The sequence below is a fragment of the Phaethon lepturus genome, unplaced genomic scaffold, assembly GCF_000687285.1.
Source record: "Phaethon lepturus isolate BGI_N335 unplaced genomic scaffold, ASM68728v1 scaffold13436, whole genome shotgun sequence".
NCBI lineage: Eukaryota > Metazoa > Chordata > Aves > Phaethontiformes > Phaethontidae > Phaethon > Phaethon lepturus.
The window spans coordinates 1,983-26,285 of NW_010548347.1; the positions used below are offsets into that span (position 1 = coordinate 1,983).

General features: G+C 35.4%; 1 protein-coding gene across 1 annotated transcript in view; it reads right to left on the bottom strand.

Annotated features, from left to right (window-relative positions):
* Positions 1-225: 225 nt before the first annotated feature.
* PPFIA1 (protein tyrosine phosphatase, receptor type, f polypeptide (PTPRF), interacting protein (liprin), alpha 1) overlaps positions 226-24,303 on the bottom strand; it is a 59,784-nt gene continuing 35,706 nt past the window's right edge. Inside the window, exons 17-28 of the mRNA XM_010289934.1 lie at positions 21,558-21,709; positions 20,611-20,783; positions 19,749-19,842; positions 13,313-13,394; positions 12,980-13,180; positions 9,702-9,877; positions 9,513-9,610; positions 7,530-7,705; positions 6,881-6,949; positions 4,714-4,879; positions 3,403-3,473; positions 226-2,048 (exon numbers count right to left, since the gene is read on the bottom strand). Of these exons, the coding sequence (XP_010288236.1) occupies positions 3,415-3,473; positions 4,714-4,879; positions 6,881-6,949; positions 7,530-7,705; positions 9,513-9,610; positions 9,702-9,877; positions 12,980-13,180; positions 13,313-13,394; positions 19,749-19,842; positions 20,611-20,783; positions 21,558-21,709 (1,446 nt within the window). The 3' untranslated portion in view covers positions 226-2,048; positions 3,403-3,414. The remainder of the gene's footprint in view (positions 2,049-3,402; positions 3,474-4,713; positions 4,880-6,880; positions 6,950-7,529; positions 7,706-9,512; positions 9,611-9,701; positions 9,878-12,979; positions 13,181-13,312; positions 13,395-19,748; positions 19,843-20,610; positions 20,784-21,557; positions 21,710-24,303) is intronic.

Here is a 24,303-nt window from a genome sequence, read left to right on the forward strand (position 1 = left end):
TGTTTCAAGCATCAATCACAATATTTCTCCATTCCATGCATTCCACATCCTGCTGTTGATCTAGAGGACATGATGAAATACACTTCACCACTGCTTCGATTAGTCTGTAAGTTTATCCTTCTGTCTTCTCTTCTACACAAGAAATGGTTTACAAATATATTAAAATTGACATAAACAGCCCTATTGTGACCCAATTTTGTATTGGTTCCCTCGACTACTATGTTTCTCCCCAAACACCACCATGGTCATAATCTCATTTTATTAACAAAGCAACTGTTGCTGCTATGTAGAACAGCACTTCAGTCTTCCATCACGTGGACCAGAACACACTGAAGCTGTGTGACAGTTTTTGTTACTTTTTTTAAAAGTAAATCACAGCACTAACTACTAGTAGAAGTAGGCAATAAAGCAGTTTTCTGCTGAAAACTGGTTTTCAAAAAAACTGAGTAACATATGTGAATTTGAACAATTCCAAAGAAAATGTCACATCTAATGGAACATTTTTCTACTGGAGAAAAGTCATAATTTGAAACAAGATCTACAGGGCAGCAAACAATCATTAAGATGCTTTATTGACAATATCCACTCACCGCAAAGTATCTGCCTGCATACAATTAGATCTTAGCTTTGCAATAGTGTTTTATTGGCAGTGGAAAATGCATCAGTACTTTATTGAAAGAAAGCAATAAATAATACTGTGATAAAAATAGTTCAAAAGTAGACTGTACATATTGTTACATAATCTGAAAATACACAAAAGATTAATAGAAAAACGGAACAGTAACAATGCATTTCAGTTTTACAAGCAAGTTAAAAGTGGAACACAAAATAAGAAAAAAAGACATGCTATATATATTGTTGCATAATAAATAATGCACCGTCTGAACAGATTCTTGCTGGCTTTTTAATATGCCATTTACAAGTGTGGATACATTTTCTACTCATATAGTCCAAAACGGCTACAACCACCAAAATTAAAGTCCAGACAAGTCTTTAGAACAAGTTTACAAAACACAAAAGATGACTTACATAAGAAAAGTAAGGCCTTTATTAGAAGTTGCACTGCTTTAGTTTTCAGCCCATTGTACCTTCATCTTTCACTACTCGTTTGACATGAGACTGCAGTGCTTCATGATTGGTCCATTAAAACTAGTTGCACCAGCATCTTTCCACAAGTGTTTTCAATCAAAAAGATCTAGGACAAAAACTCTCTGTGGCCTGTGGATTACGACCAGGAATTATTATGAAGTATATCTTCCTCAGTTAAAGAAAAAAAAAAAAAAAACACACAAACACAGTTCTTGGTTTATGGCTTGGTTTCAGTCACTGTGAAGATACGCTAGACAAATACAGCAGAGAGTGTTATGACCGAGTCAATCACTTCTACAAAAGTGTTTCATAGTGTTATAGTTCTTCCCAGCTTTTAAAACGAGTTATATTTTAAATAAAAACAAAATTCCCAGTACTTGACAAATCCTCTTTGTGGAAAGGTACAGTTCTGAAAAGAAGAACAATCATGTACCATACCTTCTACAACAACATACGCTTACCTGAAAAAAAGCTGGACTTTTATTTCAGATTTAAGCTAACATTTCCAAAAGACAAAATATATACTGCTTGGTGTCATGATACTTTTACAAAGGTATTAAAATCCTTTTCACCTTCAGTTTCATTATTAAAAAACAATGATAATTACAGTAACTGCATAATTTACAAAAACCCTATATTACTTATAGGGACATATACATACAAGCATTACAGTACATTCAGTTGGAAAGACTAAAATTAGAATAAAAAAATCAGCAATGACTTGATTTGTAGACTGAATAGAAACAGAAAAAGTAAGTAACTATATAAATGAGAAGTCACATAAATATAAGAAACATTTAGATTCTAAAATATTTTCTCTATAGTACTCATGAATTTATTTGCTAATTTAAAACTCTGTAATAAAATATCTCAAAGTGTCCATTTAACAAGTATTAACAGGTTAAGGGTTCCAAATGTTCAAAATGCTGCATATTACCGGTAGAAATAGTGTGGGTAAACTGTAAAAACAGCAACAAAAACAAAAAACACCAAAAAAATTCCATTAGTTTTTTAAAAAAACATTTCATTCTAAGTTTCTCAAAAACAGCTCAGTAGTGTAGCAGTCATGCATCTAAGTATTGCCATGCCATCATGTATACAATTTTATTGCCAACAGCAATCTTCAGTTGCAAAGCAAAGTAAAGCACACGAGGTCAAACATTTTTGCTTCCTAGATTTTTATCCTAGGTGATCTGACTACAGAAAATCCTGAAACAGTGGAAAGAATTTGGGGGAGGGAAAGATTTGAAACAACAAAAAAAAAATTAAGATAGTCCATGAGATCATAAACTGACAGATCCACATGATCTGAGTTGCTATGTGCAAGCATTTGCCTTTTCAGCATTTCATACATAAGAACTCTTTAGAACTAAGCTTGTATATGCAAAAAGGTTCAGAAATGGAAGAAAAGGCAGCCAATACATGAGTTGGTAGGGATGTTACTGGTGAGAAGGAAAGATGCTGTAAGCACAAGAGACAGGCGTTTATAGCCCATGGAAGACACCAGCTAGTGAGAGAGAGATTCACTGGATTTTTATTTTTTTAAATATCCAATATAGTAAAAAAAAATTCGTTTCCAGACTTGGTTGCAAAACGAGATAAATACTGTTCCATGAGAAAATACAGCAGAGGCTGCTAAAGAAAAATCATTCCAAATTCTGGAGTAAGACAGGACTACATCTCTTTCATAAGCCAGAATACATGTATTTTGTGTTAAAACACCCTTGTGTTGTCGAAGTGTCTTTTATATCAGCACTGCTCATGGCTATCCAAATTTAGGCTGAATTCAGATTTAGGTAGCTGAATTCAACCAGACAGCCTAAGCAATCACAATGGCTTGAAGTATCCAAGAATTAGAAAACTATGTAATTACCCCTGTAACAATTCAATATGGAAGTATATTGCAGTGGGATAACTTCGACCAAGCAGAGATGCTAAAAGATCAATAACCTGAATTGCAGTGTCACACATTAAATTTTCTTTCCTTTATATGCCTAATTTAGTTCCCTTCCCTCCTCCCCACTTTCACTAGCTGTTTCACACAATCTTTTATTTTAACACTTTCTACACAGCTATTTAAACAGCCTCAGAAAGGACCTATGCTAAAAAAACCCTTAAAAAGAACACAGTATTTACAAAAGTAAATATTCAAACACTCACAGTCTTCATCGTAGGAAATAAGCTACAGATTTCCAATCTAACAATCTACCCTGAAAACTTGAAACAGTTTTGTGTGTAAATTCACCGTATTAAAATATCTGACATGATTTCATAAAAAGCTGCTCTACTATTATGCCTATCAACTTTACTCACCAGGAGAAGGCTTTAACAGGAGTAGGTCCTTACTGTTGCAGAATCCAATCTTTGTGTTCCTGATACACTGCCTATTTCAAGAACCATGGGAAGACATGCAGAACACAGCATGCATGTTAGTTTTCAAAAAAAACATCTCACAGCAATTTGATTACAGCTACTGTACTCACCCCGATCTAAGGTTACAGGTTAGAAAAGCAGAATTTTACAGTTTATATATTAACCACTTCTACTTTCAGTGGCTAACGAAGAATTCTAAAAAAGTCTGCATGCCAATTAGCACATAGAAATTGGCAAAGGTGATTTTTTAAGTAATTTAATCTCCATTTTATATACTTTATATATTCTTTATTTTCTGGGGGTTTTTTAATATCATAAAAAGAAAGACGTTTTACATGGTAAAGACTTCACTTATTTTAATTTACAAAACTGTCCATATAATTCTGGAAAATATTTTGTGCTAGTGACAATATTTAAAAAACAGCTCACATTTTAGAGAATAAAATCAGATGCAAAGGTTGCTTCTTTGACCTTTACTCATAAATACAATTTTCAGAACCTGAGACAACTCTGAAAAATTATGTTGAAGTTCTCGTCCTGTCTCTTCCAATTAAATACACTTTCCATTTATTTTTACTTATGTTCTGTAAAACAAATCCAAGTAAAACTTATTCTCATGGTACTAAAGACACTGTTTTTAAACAGACAAGATACCTCATGTGAGAGGTGATCAGCTTCCACTTCCAGCTGAGGTTTTTTGTATTTGTTTGGGCTTTTTAAATACATATCTGTGTGCGTGCGCATATGCATCACACACATCATTAAGTATACAGCAATGAATGAAGTAGTGATTTCAAGTATGATCTATACTTAAGTGACCACGGCAGAGGAGGTAATGCAACTTTTACTCAAGTTTTAATAATGCCAAGGCAGTTTACTCGCACTGTTTTTGAATGCATTTTACTGCATTTCAGAAGTGGGACTTACATTGATCTAATTCCTGCTAATAAGCAATTATGCATCACATCATTAAAAGACTTCTACTAAAATGTAGTTTTATTTTCCTAGTTTAAAATAAATTTATTTCTAACTATAATTCTTATTTTGTTATTCCAATTACGTAAGAAGAAATTTCACATCTATTACAGCTTCCTGAAATTATAAAGCACCCTATGGTTAAACACAGTGTTATGTACACAACCATGCACAAGGCAGATGCTTTTATGCAGCAAAAAGGTAATTTGAACTTAATTCCCCTGTAATCTCAAGCAAAAAAAGTGCATCATGCTTAAAATAATACAAAATTAATACCATCAATCTGCATCTTCTTTGGCTGCATAGAGGGTGAAGACATTGAGGTTGTAACTCTGAAATTTGCAGGAAGAGTCTCTGCTGATCCAGCAGCTAAACCTCGTATGTCCTTTGGTCTAAACTTCTTTCTCCATGAAGGTGCTCTCCTAAAGCTCTTATCATCATCCTGTTATATTGATAAACATCATTAGTGATTCAAAAAATGTAGGGTTGTTACTCACATTAAAAGGATTACTGACAATCTTAAGTAAATATATCCCCACCAAATGAGATAATTTTCAGAAAGGTTCAGGTGCAACAGCAGCAGAGGTCTTCACTTGCAACAATCCGTGTTCATCTGCTAGACTGCAGGCTCTTCAGCTCAGTAACTATGGAAATTCATGTGCTTGGCACATTTAGGAAAACATTTTGTGCTTGGAATGTTTGTACTTCATGATTTGCAGTAATTCATTACGTGTCACATCAGTCATTCTTAGGGGATATGAGGAGGGCAGTAAATCATAAAAGCTGCTTTGGGAACACTCACATATAAAGGCTTAATTTGAACAATTGCTTTTAACCTTCAATTCTGTCTTATGGGAATGATAAAGCTGTTGTGCTTTCTCATGCTACAAATTACAGGAAGTAGTAGTGAGGAAAAAGTAAGTGTAGTAAACACTATATTGCTGTGCAGTGTTTTGCTTAAGCACTTCGGTAAACTTAACTTGTAATTACCCAGGTGCATTTTACCCCATTAATACATCTGCATCTTTGAAGTAATATTCCACTTCAGAAATACAATATTGCACTTACTAAATACAATAGTTTAAGTCCCACTTCCAAAAATGACTTTTCCAGCAAAGGTATTATATCAATGCAAATATACCCATTGTGCATCTTCATTTTCCAACTTCACCTTTAGTAACAGTTCAATCCTTTGAATGGCATTTCACATAAAATTTATCCCCTTTTAGGAGACAAGTGTCTGCATTATTTGAGATCTTCATGATCAACAAACTGCCCTGTGCCACTAGAACATCTGTTCCCTCAAAGGTCCTTCTCTTGCAGTTTGAAATCACTACGGGAAAATACCCTAGAAAACTATCAAGTTGCTTTCTGGTGATGTTATTAAAACCTTAGCAGGGATGCATACTGAGAATAGAATTGTCAGAATGTGCCACAAAAGGGCTGCAACAAGTCCATTAGGCAAAAGATGAACACAAAACCAACAAGGAAGGAAACCTCCTTCCTTAACATACTGGTGTTTGCTTCACCTCATTGATCCAAAAGCAATTTAAGTCAGGACTTTCCTGCTTCCCCTGTCCTCTTTCTTGTACTAGCACAAATGTTTCTGATATATTGCGGACTGGTTCCCTGACCTGGTTAATCACATTAGGATCTTGCCATCTTAGTCTTAACCTTAACTACTTTCACCTACATGTGCTACCACAAACTTGCATTAGCACCAAAGAAGAGGTAGCAGGGAGTTAGGAGTCTCTTGGGGAAGTAAAATCAGCTTGAAAAAGTTCACTGAGTTACAGCATCGAGCAACTTAAAAGGTTAAAGATTTAACACTCTCTTCTTTATGCTATGGGCTTACAGGGTCTACAAAAAGGTCTCACACCTAGTTTGTTAGAGTTTTATACTCACTACATTTGAATGAAGTGTGCACACTGTAAGATCACAGACTACCTGATAGAAATTACTTTGATGTGCAAACATACCTGGTGGTCACCTATACTACTATTAACAGATAGGTATCAACAACACAAGCTTTCTTGAAAAACACAAAATTATTTGAAATACTGCTCGTTAGGACAAAGGTTTGAGTAGTGCTATACAGTGCTCTTCTCTATTACAGCTTGTTCATCTGCAACACTGGTTGCTAATTTTCTCACATTTTAGATGGAAGATAAGGCCCAAAGTACTGCTACAGAGATTAACCATGCAAGCTACAAAAAACAAAAAACTTGCAAATCATCTCAATACTTTCATATTCAAAGTTATCTTACCTAAATACACAAAAACCTGCCATCTTCAGAAACTCTCAAAGACAAAGAATTTCAAGTTAACATTTCTGTCACTATTCTGTTAATAGCTTAAAGAAGTTCAAGCTAAATTCTTTCACTTAACAGTTCTAATGAAGTTCCCAGGACCATAAAATGGGTCAACAGCTCAAGTAACTTACTTCATCAAGTCTTCTGTCAGTGCCCATAGCAAGAAGGTTATTAAATTCCTTCTCCAGAACAGCACGAGCCTGAAGTTTATAGTATGAAAAACACAGGCGTTAATTCCAAAAGATTAGTAAGTAGGAATATCTATAGTAATTTTTAAAACTTAAAAGAACCCAAACTGTTTAATACCATCTTAGCAGATTAATAAACATAAATTGAACTTTAAGTACTAAGTTGTAAGCTATTCAAAATTTAAGGAAGACTTAACAGCTCCCCGTTCCCTTCACTGTGATATGAAATTTCATGATTTCTAGCTCAAACTTAATTATTTCAAAATAAAAACTGAGCGAACAACAAAAATGATGAGTTATCCAGTAACGTTGTAAAGATGAGGTAATGAGGAAAATATTCAAACACTACTTTTTGTTCAAGCAAATTTATCAACCAGAATTGTTATTAGCAACTAGAGAACAGTGAGAAAAGCATAGTTGTATATTTTTCTCTACAGGACAATGGACAACTTTTCCATTTCTAAAGTTTCTATAACTGGAAATAGAAAGACATGCACTTACCTGAGAAAAAACACCAGTCAGTTCCACAATTTTAACCTTCCTACAAGGGACAAAGGTCCTATTGGCCATAAAGTAACCCCTTCTTGCTTACCTGTGTGTTTTGAGTGGGTATTTGTAATAAGAGAGCTAATGCATTGTAATCAAATGATTCATCTAAGGCCACAAGTGCACCATGAACTCCGCTCTCTATAAGGTTATTCGCATATTCTTTAAGACCAATGGACACTACCCAATGCATCATTCTTTCATTGCTCCAGACAAGGACATCTATGGAGAAAAAAAAAAAAAGTTGCCCAATTTATACAACACAACTTTTCTGACCAAAAAAACCCACAGTCCTTTTGATGTGTATGGTGATTGGGATTGATTTTCACATATACACAGTTCATCATAAATTCTGTTAAGTAGCAGCCCTCAAGGAATTTTGTTATTTAACATTTAGGTTGTGATCTACTCTGCCCTTGCCTTTTTGGTATGTGTGAAACACACAAATTGGCAACAAAACTTTATGCGTAGACTCCAATGCTCAGTATCGGATCCCTTCTATACAGTAGCTTTCCTTGCACCCATAAGGAATAGTCCTTGTTGGATCTCCTCTCTCTGCCTACAGCTGAGGCTACAGTCACAGTTATGAGACAAGTTCAGCTGAGCATAGCATTCATGCAAATGGAGAAGACAGATCTTCTATTTTACACAGCCATTTACAGGCTTGTACCTCACCCAAAACAGATTAAGTATTTTGGAAAAAAATGTTGTTACTCAAAAGAAAAAAAATCTTATAGCAGTTTCTCATACATTTCCTACTGAATTTGAACACAAAGCTTTATTTATTATTATTTAAAGCTTTATTACTTAGTAGTTTTATAATCTACCCTTAAATTCTGAAGATGTTCAATTTAGTAACACAAACTTACCTTCAGCTTGTGTATGCATACTACTACTACTCTTTTCCACAATCATAAATTTAAAGTGGAAAGTAAACATCTTTGAAGTTTGCTGGAAGGCATTTCATACTGTAACAGTTCAATGATCAATATACTCTAATCTTAGAACTTTTTCAAAGAAAAACATTATAAAGCAGAATTTGTATGTTCAGCATAACTGTCAAAACAAAAACTATGTTCTTACAAGTACATTTTTTTACACTACTCAGGAATGTCTATACCAATTGAACCATTATAATAATCCACAGCACATTTCTGGCCTGTGTCAACTAGTATTCTTCCCAAACAATTCCCAGGAGGGATTCAAGAGCTACATGTGTCAAGGAACAATTCCCTATAGGCAACAGATGCAGCAATATCATTTACGAGGCTAAAAAAGGTTTACCAGCCACAACACAGACTTGTTTCATGCCGGTTAGTTGCAACTCCTGGGAATGTTCTCAGGCACAACTAGTAGAATAACCACCAAAAGGTATCACCACTTAAAGGAAAGGGGAGGAGCAGGCACAGAGCCTTCTAAGCAAATTGTGTACATGGGAACCCTAAAATTTTAGTCTAAGATGTCAGAAAAGATGTCTGATATTAGGCAGGGGACAAAATTTCTACGGGAAGTCTTGGAAAATACTGTGAATTCCCAACCCTGCTTTTTCTTCTTTTTCTCCTCTCTTGTTCAATAATCACCATGAATCTGTAAGATAGAAACACCTAAGTCACATGGGTATTTTTTCATAAACTGCTGGGTAATAAAAATAACCAGCCACAAGCAACAACAAAATCACAGAAATGCAAGGTTACTATGTCAGAACAGAGCTGGGGGGGGGAGCAGCAGCGGGGAACATGACCAAAACACCCAAAACTTTTTCAAAACCCTCATCTTCCTAAAAACATTTAGTTTTGTTTCAAACTTCAGAGCCGTAAGAGTTTCAAAAATGCCTGCATTTGGAGCACATCTCTGCATGAGTGAATGATTTAATGATTTGTTTCATGATTCACTCTTTGGGGTCTTCATCCAGACACATCTGTATTTAAGATTTGACATTTTATAAATAATTCCTCCCCCTAATGCCATTTTGGTTTTTAAAATAAATTTTTGAGGCAGATAGTGACTGAGGTAAAGACAATGCACTAACCCTTAATTTCATTCTGGCTTTCTTCTCTTTTTCTTTCAAGTTCTTTTCGATCATAATTCAGTCTTCGTAGGCACATAATTCCACATTGAAAACTATTTCTGTTTAGAAGAGAAAAAAAAAGAAAAAAAAACATTTAGAGATAAGGGAAACATTTACTGTAAGTTAGGTCTCCAACCTAAATCTATTTACCTGTGAAAGCTGTCCACCATTTTAAGTTGTCCACGCAGATCTTTTTTAGTTAAATGATCCAGCATTCGAGCATCAACAAGACATTCCATGAAATAGCTGCGATACTGAGGGAGCCCCAGACTAGGGAGCCATTCATTGCCAATCCACTCATGGTTCATATCACCATACGCTAACGTCTGTTTTTAAAAGATTAAGGAGTAAGCTTAGTAAAACAAGAAATAAGAGAAAAGCTTTTATAGACAACACATTTTAAAAGAAAAAAAGTAAAACAATGCTTACTGAATTCTCAGCCTATAAAGACAAGAAAATAAAAATATTGACTGCTACATGTATGTTTTCTGAAGAAGTCAGCCTCGTGAAGAAAAGAAAGTTTAAATACTCAGATCAGCAAGTAAAACTGCCTTTATTTCATGTTGAAGAGTATTTTAAAAAGCCCACAAAAACTAATAAAAATTAAAACCCCCTAATCTACAGGGTTTCAATAGCAAGAGTCATAGAATTTAATTTTGTTAAGATGCTGAAGATACTGTATCTCTTGAAAATTGGGGTGGGAGAAACTTATTTTTCACATGACCATATAAATACAAGGTATCAAAAAAATAACTGCAGGGTTTTTTTAATACTCTTAGCTGTTTTCAGAAACAGATCCCAATCAAGTAGCAAAAAAATGTTTAAAACCCACTACTGAAGAACAAGCAATTCTAACAGCTATTCCTTACCCTAAAAAAAAAAAAAGCACTAGGCTTTGGGCGGCGGGGGGGAAGTATTTCTAACGTATCTAATTATTCCTTGAGCAACACAAACCAGCTGCTCCTTTTTCCAAAAGTCAAAGGTAATAATTCATTTTTACTGTGCAATTAAAAGTCAAAAGCTTTATTCCTCCTCTAGAGGAAGCATCTTCTAGAAAGGAACAAGGCCACACAGGAATGCATTTCTTCAAGCCATCGCTAGGTAGCAGCCTGAAAGAGCATGTTACTCTTGTAAGAGGGAGGCAAGCTATGACAATCTGCAAATCAGTATCTGAGACATAGTTAATGGGACTTAAACAGGTTTAAGCTGGAGGGCAGCCAAGCAAGAAGAGACTATACTGTCCAAAGATACAGGTCATGTGCAAATCCTGAGTTTTGTTTATATCCCTGTATAAAAAAACTCAACTATCTTAATGCCCAAAAATACAATTAGGATTTGTCACCACTTTCAGGGAAAACAATTACGGAGGATTACACAATTAGTGCACAGAAATCTACTTAAGTACCTAGGCTCATTATGTCTTGTAGCACACCTGTGATGGTGGCCAGGTTGAACAGGGACTTTCTGCACACAGCAGATACTCTTGTTGGACTTCTGGTCTTCCAGAGAGCTAACTCCCACCAAAACACACCGTATTTTACATCATGAAATTATTTTAAAATTTGATCTAGTATGTTCAATGCATAGAATACAACAATACAAAGAAAGAGTAACTACATTTTGGTGATTCATAAGCTAGAGGATAAATATTTCAGAGAGGTAATGACAACAAAGACTTCCGAATATTCTTCCCCCTAACAGCCCTATTATTAAAAATCCATGTGCATAGCTTGTTTTGTGATGTACTACGCAACAAAGTATTTTACATATCTTCCATGATGAACCACCAAATACTGAAAGCATTAAAATTTTTAAATCACCTAAATATAAAAGCGTTTTTCTAAGTATGTATTATACAGAGATAAGCCTGCTGTTTCCCCCCCTCCCAATCCCCAAGCCACAACAAGAGTCACTAAAAGAAACTGCTATAAAGGAAAAACATTCTTTCATGCTCTAATTATTTTGACAGTTTACATATAGTCTATAATATTACATAAAGTTTCCAACCTGAGCCCAGCTTCCCTCCTCATCTTCCTGTTACGTGGTTAGAAAAGCAAAAGAACACATACGTATTAGTATTTAAGTTTAGTAAGAAGACCAAAGTTAAAGATGCACTGCAAGACTAAGTCTACTGCACACCAAAAAAATCTAGATAAAGCAAGCATCATGCATTGTAAAAAATATACAAGGCACTCATTTTCATATGAGAGGTTGCAAAACCCATCTACTGATTAAGTTTTCTGGAGAAAAGAAGTTTCTGCACAAATAATTCAATTTGTCTATCAGCTAATCAAATCAGAGCTTCGTCATACAGATTAGGAAGAGTTTTGTTTACAATCTTATCAGTGTTGATTTCTTCCCCTCCCTTCTGGGAAAAAAGCTATCAAGATGCAGGTTACAAGGTTAATAATTAGAAGAAGCAATGATCCAGAATTTTAATGCGTTAATTTAAAAAAAAAAAAAGGGAAAAGAGACAAAAAGGCACTTGATTCAAATGTTCAAAAAGTGGGAAAAGCACTCTAAGGAACATAAGTGGCAACACTATAAACTAACCGTTTGTTGTGTGGCTGTAAGATTTTCCATTTCTTCATGTGTTACCCAGACATTTCCCGTGGTCTAATATGACCCCACAGGGAAGCAATCCCATCCAGTGAAAGGAAAGCAGTAACAAAGAGGAGAGGTTGCAGAACATGTAAGCAATTGGTACATGTAAGGAGCAGGCATGGGCAAAAGCAATGGTTTCTGAAGTCTTAAGTATAGGCATAGCTATTGAAAGTAACGGCACGGAATAAAAGCCTATTAACATGGATCACTTTTCTTCAAAGATATTAACAAAACTGAATGTGATAAATAGCTTACACAGATGTAATTAACAGGCAAACACTTGGCTCTGCTCTAATCAAAAAATGCGTTTGTAGTCTAGTACGTAATCCCAGGAATCTCAGAAATAACTTTAGATTGCAGGGCAGACTCATGAGAGGGAATTCACACTAACTTTAAGTGTCTGAATTTACTATAGTATAGAGACACAGGTGGGCTCCTAGTTTATGTAGGCTAAATCATTATTTGGAGTTAGTGGCCTTATAAATGGATTAAAAGGGCCTCCAACTATTTTACAAATTTCTGTACGCACATGTACACTCCATCTGTATTATAAACTCTTCTGAGGCCAAAAGGTGAAGCAAATAACATGTACTCTAAATACTCTGGATTATATACTTACAGTGATATAAACTTCTCTTTATCCTTCATTTAATTTCCATGAAAGGAAGAAACATCCTATATTTAAATAATGTGTTCCTCTAGAATTTAATGTCTCCAGAAATTCTTACTTGAAGCTTGAATTGTTTCAGTTACGTGTTTATAGTAGAATTTTTGGAAATTTCAATGGTTCTAAAAGATGTTCAATGCTGGATCACTTTCCTTACCGTCCTTGAGGTGGGAGGCGCAGATGGACTTGTTAGTGACATGATTTCTTGAATAGCCAGCCTCAACTTCAGTCTGTGCAGAGGATTACTAATTCCAATTTCACGCTGTATTTCTGTATCAGACAAGGCTGACATGATAGCACCGCTTTTCACATTTGCTCGGCAAGCAGCCACGTACCAGGCTGGCATCCCAACCCACAGCTGAAACACAAAAAAGGAAGCAGGATTTGGAAAACATTCCTGGCTCCAAAACCTTAAATTCTTTAGAAGTCTGTACACTAAGGGGGGAGGGGTGTGTGTGTTTAAATTACTTATTTTGGAGGAACTACTTACCTCCAACCACACAACCACAGTAGGCCCATCCCACTGTGCAAAAGGCAAACCTTGTCTTCTGGCTTCCTCTAGCAACTCATGCCTACAATAACAGAAGCAGTTATCAGTAACAAAGAGAAACTGGCTATAACTAGATGTTACAATTTAAGACTGCATTCAATTTGCTATCTTCTTTCCAATAGTTCGCTTTCTTCCTTTCTCAGCCTTATATGATATACCCACTAAGGCAGCCACAGCACACGTACAAGGACTACATAGTGACACAAGCTGAACTGGGTAGGAAATTTCAGAGTGGCAGAGATGCTGGATCTTGCCTTTCAGAAATTTGTGCCTGAAACTGCTACTGACGCTCTAACCAATACTGCCAACACGAAGTAGAGGTGTCAGACTTATGTGTCAGTAGGATTCTCAATTGCTGCAATTTTGTGTTCAGCAAATTAGACTGAACCAAAGTAGTCATTTTTCCTCAACATGCAGATCTGAAACCTGTGGAAATGTATGAGTACATCAGATAGTCATGCCATCAAAACGGTACTGTCCTTCAGGCTGTCAAGGCTGGAAACTGGGATAGTAACCATTTAATTGGCGAATTTCAGTCTATAAGAGCAAGCCTATTAGAACTGCAAGCACAGCTTCAGACAGCCATTATGTTCAGAGCACCACGCTTTGGCAATTATATTTTGAAAGGCTGTGTACTAAAACTCAGCTTTCATCTCCTGTGATGACACCATTTCCTTTGTTATTCTGAAATAGAAGAGACTGAAGTTTAATATTGACAATTCAGCTTGCAGAAACAATGGAAGCTCACAAGATCCCTATAATAGCTGCCAAAAACATTTGATAAACCAAAGAGACAAAAACTAGTGTTGCGGGTATAAGCATGCAATGTTGCTGGGATACTTTTGTCTGAAAAAACAGATAATGTCTGAAAAAAAGCATACTTAAGCTGCCTTTGAAAGCTAGTTTTATATGGTTAAGTCTCTGCTCACTCCTCTCTGAAATTTAGAAAAAACAATTTAACTTAATTGAACAGTTTTTATTGTTTTATGCTTTTTATTCCTGTCTGCAAGCGTAGAATTAAGATAAACAGCAATACTACAGATTCATCATCCTACATTATATGTTTATGCTCTTCTCACAATTTAAAACAAACAAAATCTCCTCACCTTCAGAACTGTATCACTGAATACACTGAAGATAAAATATTCAAAAGCTACAGATATTAAAAAACTACTGCACAAGACATCTTGAAAAGGGGTTACTGACAGACTAGTAGCTTTTTTTGCTACTAATGTAAAACAGATAGGCAGTATTCAGCTCTTTTAGACATGCCAGCACACCTAGAAGCCTCATATTATATTGGTAGGTAACTAAATACAAAAAATAATCAATGAAGCAATAAATATACTAGCAACTGTTTTATCAACAGATACTACTTCTCCACCTGCATGTCAATAAATTCCTATTACTGTAGAAGAACCTCCCAACACTTTATCCTAACTAAAAGTACTGTCTAGGAATGAAAAAAAAGGGGACCAAGGAAAGATCTGCCAGATAACTGGTTAAGAAGAACCATTCTAATGTACCCATTTTAAGACCCAACAATTAAGGTGGAAACAGAGTTCAGCAGTTAGCACCAAAATAGCTAGGTTTCACTAACAAAGACAAGATCACGAAAGTTAATACATATTGGTACCCTTTAAAAAGATGCATATATTTCTGAATCAGGAATAAAGGATCAGCTGTTCTCCTGCTACCGTAGAACAAATTACATTCATCCCACAAATCAGTAGCCCTGTACACATTCAGTTTTGCTTCACTTTGGTGTTTAATGATTAAAAAATGAGAAAAATAAGTTAGTACGATATTATAAAATACTGTTTGGTAAGAACAGAATAAAATGCTTAATACTGTATTTGCCAGAAAGGAATACAGTTTTTCCACTTCAAAACTGGTGTCTACATTTTCAGTGGTTGTGAGAACATGACTGTGCAGTGAGGGAAGCCAACTAGTGATGAAAGAAGAGAGACATGCCCAAAGCAGCCTCCAGTTTGACTAGGATGACCCACGAGAGCATGTGATCACTGCCTCCCTCCAACTTACAATGCTGCTTGGGGTATTTGTACGCAATTCAGAGAATTGTAGTGTAATTTCAGCTAGTTTTGTAAGTCTCTGCATACTTCAAGTTAACCATGAAACAGAAAATTTGCAGATGAGCAGTACAGGGAATGTATCAGAAGTGTAAGGAGAGGTTATGATGCAAACTTTAAACTCATGGTGGTATGGTATGCAGAAAACAATTGTGTGGCTGGAAGGAAGTGTTACATGATGGAGGAAAACATGTAGAAATAGAAACAAACAAAAATTTTATGAGATAACTTTATGAGGAGGTTTTTCAATGGGCCCGAAGAGGAATGCATCCACAAAGTAGAAAAATAATTGTGAGATTTGTTCACATGCAAGAAGAGATAGAAATTTGCTTGCATGGGAAATCATTAAACTGAAAGCTCAAGACGTAGCACAAGCACAAAACATCTCATGGGAAGAGTTCAAAGGCAACTGCTGTTTTATCTGCAAGTGATGCATTAACAGTTTTTTTCCTATAGCAGGGAACTTCACTTTTCCAACAATTCCCTTCCAACTTCACCAAGAAACTCACTGTATTCCAGCAATATGCAATCAGATTACGTAAAGATCACAACCGACACACCAGTTTAGTTTCACAGGCCATGCAATTATACCATTTAGGAAGTGGGTGCAAAATCCAGCCTCACATCTTTGTGAGGAAAAAATAAAATATTGCAGTAGTGTTGGCAGTGTTAACAGATGGTACAAAGCTGGCACTGCAAAGGACAAAACAATGTCAGAGGAGTAGCTGGCTACTGGAATAATTCTTAGGTGACAAAACCAAGGGATAGATGTCTACAGACTCTAATAAAGAGTTGGCTGAACACAACTAGGAGCAGGAGACCAAATGTGCTGCTGCAAGAGGGGAACACTTGTTAAGACAAATCCAAAAGGCATCTAACACCAGATGTTGAGAACAAAGAAATTGTGGTCATATGGGATGAGAAATGACGTCAAAACTGCAGGTGCTTGATGTAGTAGTGAACACACAAGGCCCTTTAAAGACCATTTGAAGTATTTGTATTTAGAACAGCTCTTGGCAGACAAGCATACACTAACCCCTCCAGGAAAATAAAGCAGCCCAGAGCAACATCACTTTGTCACTGGATTAAGACAGCATGGGAATGGATAAATCCAGAACTTGTAGCCAAAGGGGATTGCTGTATTCCAGATTTCTTGGATGGAATTGAAGATAACCAATTTGGAAGTTGAGAGTAGAGAAAACACTGTAGGGAAGGTGGTGAAGAGCGTGACACTGATAAAAAAGACAGAGCTGCAAGGTGTAAAAACAGAAAGGCAACAGCAGTGAAACATGAGATGAAAATAGACTAATTTTGGGCAGAGCATCACGGAAAATTAATATCCTTATTATATATTGATTTTAGGTATGTAATAAACTGTCCTTAAAGAAAGTTATATGCAAAAAGTTCTCAAATTTAGGGTTGCCTTCCTTTTTAATTAATACAGTATTAAGTTTGTCACATTGTACACAGAAAAGCACAAATAACAGTTGGGGCAAACACTGTCAATAGCAGAGCTCACAGAGAAAGTGAACATCATGAACAAAACACTAAAACCAACTTAATTTAGTAAACGAAGAGTGACAGTTTTACAGGAATACATCTACCTTGGAAATGAATTGCCACAAATATCTACTATTGCTAAGCAACTTCCAAAACCCAAATTACAAAACTAATTTCAACTAAGTAGGGTTTAATATTTCTATTATAAAAATTCACACCATGCACTTAAGACAACACTTTGAACTAGACAACACTGAATTTATTTCAGCAACACAATTATTTCCACAATAAATTTTTCTGAATCTAGTATCTTCTCTCATAATTAGACTTCTTTCAAAAAAGTTGGAGCTTTTAATATATTTCTAAAAAATCCAAATGAGATTTATCATAATTTCACAACCATCCTAATAAAATAAATATAAACTTACCCTGATTTTGCACTACCACATCAAATGGTAAACAAAAGGAAAATAAAACAATGAAGGAAAAATACAAAACTAGGATTAAACTGAACTCAAAGGCATACAAAAACAGACAAATAACATATACTGTAATTTAATTCTGTAACTTTAAATAGGTTTTTGTTAGTAAAGATATTGAATACTGCCCTCAGCCTGTTTGTGTGCATGCATGCAGAAATCAGAAAGATAAGCAAGCAAATAGGGATTAGAGACAACTATAAATAGACATAGCTGTCATTGTTCCAAGCATTCAGGTAACTGGAATTCTTTTCACTGAATACAGGATTTTATAAGTGAACAGTCAGCCTCGAGAATTTGTTTTAACCCCACCCTCCTCCAATATCAAAGTGAAAAGCAATTCAGAGCAGCTTTACCACTTTTTCTTTTTGAAAACGAGCACCTCAAGAAGGCAGCAAGAGATTTCTAACATTTTGTGATAATATTGCATCCTATGTTAAGAATACCTGCCAGGATTCTGAAACAGCTGGATTAAAGCATCTTGCTGAGATTTTTAAAATGGTAAGATTTGCTTCTCATGGAAGTTCCAAGGGCCCTGCTGCTGCTCTCAGCAGTAAGAAGAGTAATAAATTTAAACATTATGCTACATATCTTCATCAACACAGTCTTGTTTCATACCCGCTTTCACTGAAATATCTGAATCACAGATAAATATGTGCTTACTCACGGTAAGCTAATAGCTAGGCAAGGCAATTTCAAGCTAAAAGTTTTCATTTGTCTAACAGACACTCACACTGCACCAACAACATGCAGCCACAAAGTATATTTTAAGTATGACCAGTGAATTTTTGAAAGGCAGAATGTTTACAAAGAAAAGTCATGATTTATCTGCAGCTGCATTTTTTGCATTTATTGAAGCAAGACAGTATAGATTCTTTTACTCCAGAATGAAATTTGTTGCTGGTATTTGAAACGATCTATATTGTTCAAAGAACAGACCTACCACTATTTAGATATGACCAGACTATAACTATTTATACAACCAAGATGTGGTATGACTTTAAAGCTCTGTAGAAGAGGGAAAATACCAGATCATAATAATGTACGATAGCCTTCACTGTAACAGTCTGAAGAAAAACAGCTGAGCATTCTGTTATACAAACAAAACCACATTCCATTCTGACTTTTCAAACCAACACACTGCTGGTTTTCATTAGCAGTCACCAGGCATTATACTTACTTCTTAATAGAACTTAGGTACTGCAAGGAATCTCTCTTGCAAAGAGAAAATTAGCACACTTTGTTTCCAACATTGATTATTCTGTCTTCAGAAGGCAAGTAAAAAAAGGCAAGACATGTCTGATCTTGGTCAACTTTTTTGACACAGAGTAAAAACAGCTGAACAGAACAGAAGCAACAGAAGTGTGAGGTATATGGCTCAGCTTTGGGTGGAAAAATGCAAAGAATGCCTGATCCTACTTGTATATATTTGAGTGTTTCCCATATTACCATCTAAGCATCAAGTCAAGATTTCAACTAACAGCAACACCTATTTTTCACCTATGATTATAGTCTTGCTTCATCTCAGAATTCTAAGTCTAGGAACAACAAAGCATGCTAATAGATACTCAAAAGGTGAACATTAAAGATTTTCTTGGATACACACCAAAAAATTTCTCATAACTAGGAAAAGGTACCTAGAAGGTGTACCTGTATCTAGAAGGTGCCAAAAAAAGGAAATAGTCACAATTTATAAAAAAAAACAGGAAATCAGGGGTATATGGCGTAAGGAAAAAAATGACAGATGTTGAAATAAGAGAAAATGTCAAGACAAGCTTAAACAGAAGTAAAAAAAAAAAATCGTGAACACAGCAGCAGTTAGCAACTGCAACACAAAAGAAAAGACTTTGAGTCACCTGCTAGAAAGGAACCAGCAAAAGCATACAGAATTATGTCTGTAGAGAACATCTCACGCTTTCACTCTGTTAACTCTTTTACACTTGGAGCAAGTAAAAGCCAAAGACACCTTTGGGAAATCTTCCAAATGAATTAAACACAAAGCAGGTATTAAATATAACAAATTTTGGGGGAAGTTTTGATAACAGTCCACTTTTATGTCCAAGTTTGTGTATTGTAGCATTCCAACAATAAGCTTTCTGCACTGAAATTTGTTTCAAAGTACCATGACCTACGCTACTATTAATGTTCTGGGGAAAAAAAAAAGTAAAAAAATTCTACAGAGGCTTATTAGCCATAGCACTCTGGTAGGCAAAAATACCTGAAAACAAAACAAAAAAAGGGAAACAAAACATTTTTAAACAAAGGAATACATTAACAACAGAAGATTAAAAATATTCAGTAACTTACTTTTTCTGCATTTTCCGGTTTTTTTCCGCCTGACCTCCAAGCTTGCTGAGACCTAATGCATCCTGAGAGGAACTATCTGCTTCTCCCATGCCACCTACGAGAAAGAAAACAAAACCCAGTCTTGTTATCTTCTCAATTTTGTCCAGTTATCATTCAAAAATCACTACTGCTTTCCTGAACAAAAATATTTAATCCTTTGTAATATTACTGATCAGAAATGTACAAAGCCAAACCTTCAAGCCCATCTGTCACTCCATTTTCTGGTTGAATACATACCCATCAAAATAGGAAAACTAGCTTGGCATGGACTCAAATAGGTGTGGTCTAAAACCATCTGGAGTCACATAGAGAACCTCATGATTCAACCACCTGTAAGATGGATTTGCAGTGTTCCCATATCACTTATGGTTGGTGTCAACATCAAGGGTAATGCTTTATGCAAAGAATTACGCAAGAGACAAAGGTTAACTGTAGCAGTTACTAAGCCAGCTGGCTTCTTTTCAAGGGAGTTCCTTTGAGTCCAAAGTGAAGACATGACTGTTGGTGTAAATACTAACAAAAGCCTCTTTCACTTCCAAGATACAGTTGAAATTTTTGCTTCACAAAACAAGCCATAATAGTTCAATAAGGTTCAATAACATGGGCACATGAGACTAAAAGACAGCAATACCTGACTATCTGAACTCGCATCCAACACTCATAAAAGGACCTACCAGAAAATTCAGTATCACTAGTTCCAAAAATGCTGTATATGAGCATCAAAATAATCAGTCATAAATATGCACATACTGATACATACATCATAAAATTCAGTCTTTCACTCTCTCTCTTATTGTGCAAAAAAAAAAAAAAGCAAACCAACCTTGTCCTAATGTTTCCTTGCCTGTTTGTCCAGGTCGTCCCTTTTCTTTCTTGCCAAACAAGCGGCCAATAGAGGATTTGATCCCCTTCTTTTTGGGGGCTTTATGAAGCGAATCTTGGCTACTATTGCTGCTACTAGGATTACTTGTTTGCCCATCTTGCGAGCCTGTTGAACTTTACAAAAAAAAAAAAGAAAAATAGTCAAAGGAGCACAGATATAAAAAATTTACTAGCATAAGTGAGACACAAGTTCATGTTTCTATGCAAGTTAACAAAAGTTCAGTAACTCACTAATAACATCTAATTACACCTTTTAATGAATCATGACAATATATTTATAAAAATACATGTCATTAAATAGAAAAACCAGTGCAAACCACTAAATCATGCAAGAAAGGAAGGACTACAGTATTTATATACTATAGCATGGAATTACAAGTCAATTCTTACTCTAAGAAATTAAAGTGCAATACAGAGAGGTCAAAGTTGACAACACGAGTTCCTGACAAATTGAGGCAGACAACAGAAGTTTGAAATACTTGAGTGGAATCCATCCCAGATACTTAGGCACTTTGAAAAGAACACCTGTCAATCAAAATGATGGTAATGTTGCAACATATTTCTAAATTTATATCCAAATTCCAACCTTGAAGGACTGGAATTGTACATCTTTTATTTCCTAAACATGAAGAGCAAACTTAATGCAGACCTTGCGTACCAAAAGAATTCTTTACATGAAGCCATTTCTGATCATTAACAAAATCTGTATTCCTATTGTTTATGTAACATAGTCACCCGTTTATGTGTTCATACTCTGTACTTTTGAGAAACACTTCAATATCTAGACTAAAATCCTATAAGCTGAACAGCTTTGCACTTTTAGGATTTTATTCTGATGATCCAAAATACTAAGTTACTGGCAGGTCTGACTTATTCACAGCTACTTACTTTCTAATGTCCCTGATATCTTCATGGCTCACTGTATGCAAAGCTCCTTTTTGGACTCTGTCCAAACGCAAAGATCGAGGTGAAGAAGGGGGTGATGTCTCACATTTTATTGTGGTTTTATCATCTCGTACCTCTTCTCTAGAAGCTGGAGACTAATGGAAAATGAATGAAAACTTGAGGGTTAGTTGGAAATGCCAAAACATGAATGCAATATCAACGCTACACAAAATACTGAAAGGAAAAAATTGGTTATTTCAGTGATAACGGATTACTCTTGCCCTTACCCTTCTGCAGTTGCCTATTTTTTGTGTGACTTCTTTCTGGACTTTCTGTTACCTTTAGTGACAAACTACTAAAATTCAGTCTTAGCTGGTGAAATGAGCAAGTAGCACTCATCTTTTATTTATACATACAGCTAAGAACTAAAATAACGTCTTCAGCACCATAAAACTAAATAGACTTGACTTCAGTTTAAGCAAGTCCAAAGACAGCAAAGAGTCCTGTGAAACAAAGGCATCTCAATTCTTACTGTTATGTGTTTAGACAATCATTAGCAAGATTACCAATTCTATGAAGTCAGTAATAAGTCAGAAATTAAGACTTATTTGTGTGTGCACTAAGAGGTCTTTAAAATTAAATATTGTTTCATGAAGGCTGCAGAATAGTGGTTACAAACAGAAAGCAATAAAACAGTCCCCCACACCAGCAAAAAAAAAAAAGGCAAACAAACAAAAAAACCCCCATAAAACAAACCCACACTTATGTTAAGATGATGAAACATTTTACATTTAATATCAAAGAGCATATAATCTTGCTTTATTATAGGGTTACCCTGCAAATACTTTCTTTTATGTTCCTATTATCCATTCATGAGTTTGGGGACAGGGAAGGAGATGAAGGGGCACACCAGTAAATAAACTAAAGATCTTTACCTTTCTACGGTGTTTCCTTAAATCACTAGGCTGATAGATGCATGCAAAGAAAAGAAATTTGGAGAAGCCATATTTATTGTAAACTGTAGCACAGACTGAAACAACTACTACAGACAAAACATATTAGGGAGAATATAAATAACAATTACAGCAATGGCACAGAGAAAGATACAGTATGAAGTACTCTTTCAAATCACAGATTACTTAAATGTATCCCTGAAGAGGGGAAAAGGAAGAAAAAAATAATCAAGACTTATAGTTGGTTATCTATAAAGTACCATAGATATTCCAATGTATTGGTACTACAGGCAAATGAGCACAGAAAACGTGCATTATCTTCAGCAAGAAAAATAGCGAAGTACCGGGGGGCATAAAGTATTGCTTTTAAAAAGCCAGAGGATTTCCAGTCATACGTCAAGGACTTGCCTTGAATGCTATAACCTATGTGGTAGCCATAGCAGGCTTGATACATTGTCTGCACTAGACCCATCTCACACCTTAGCGATTTCCTCAGTTGTTTCCTACATAGCATAAAAGGCCCTATTTTAATAACCGTGAAAGAGAGTGCCAACACTAGCCGATTTCTATACTGCAACAGTATTCTGTTCCTTTTACTAAGTTTAAAGTACTGGAATGTTTGAGCAAGAGTCTACCACTGGTTTATTTTATCCTCCATCCACTCCAGAAGCCACTGTACCTCACTTCCTAGGTACTTCCCACCTCTGCCAGTGCACAGAGGAAGGCAGCAACCCCCAGTTACATAAACAAGTTATCGAGTTATTCAAACTGATGCTGACAAAAGTTTAATTGAGATAATTGGTTTAATAATTATCATTGTATTTGGCAACAATTATGTCAAAAAACTGTAACCAAAAATAAAGTCAGTCCCCTCTGAAGTTTGGTGGGGGAGTTCTGTGTTGTTTCCCTCCCACAAATGACAACTTTTAGTCATTTTTTATTTAGAATACATGCAAACTACGCAGCATAAATATGTAAAGTTCTGTTCAATCTGACTGTAGAGTACTATGTTAATAAGTTATAAGTTAATAGAATCATAGAAGGGTTTGGGTTGGAAGACACCTTTAAAGATCATCTAGTCCCTACTAAAGTTCTTCGACAAAGCACAGCAGACTCATTTTATCCTCACTGGATCTTTCATCTATGAAATCTGATAACCCATAAAAATGAAATATGGAATATGGATATTCATTCATATGGAAATTCATTCATATGGAATGAAAACTGTCCACAAGAACTGTTCAAGAGAGCTGCAGGTTTCACAATTTATCATGTTGATGACTTATAATTAAGTTTAATCATGAGGGGTTTTCAGCTAACTGAACTGCCTAAGACCACTACTATTGTTAGCGTTAAGCTAACGTTGCCATCATGCTCAAAAACTAATGCAGCTTTCTATTGAAGTATCGAAAAAAACCCACAAGAACTCATTCGGTCTGATAATTTGTAAAAGCCATTCCAGAAGTTTCTAGAAAGCTCTTGTTGTATAATTCCAGCAGCCTAACATCTTGTTTTCATGCTTTCACAAAAGCTTTCACAAATCAGTTGCCAGGTACTAGAACATCAGACAAACTGTTTGCAACTGCAAACAATGGATCAAGTGCCTTTGAGTGAGAATTCTTACAATCTAAAGTGAACTTAATTATTTTACTTCTGTTCAGTTATGTTAACAATTTAACATAAGACACACATTCTTTTGATCTTGTTTTCATGAAAATAGCTACTTAAATTTGTATATGGTTTTCTGTAAGAGAAGTACTTAGCTTCACTACTTATTACTGTGAAAAATTAGAATA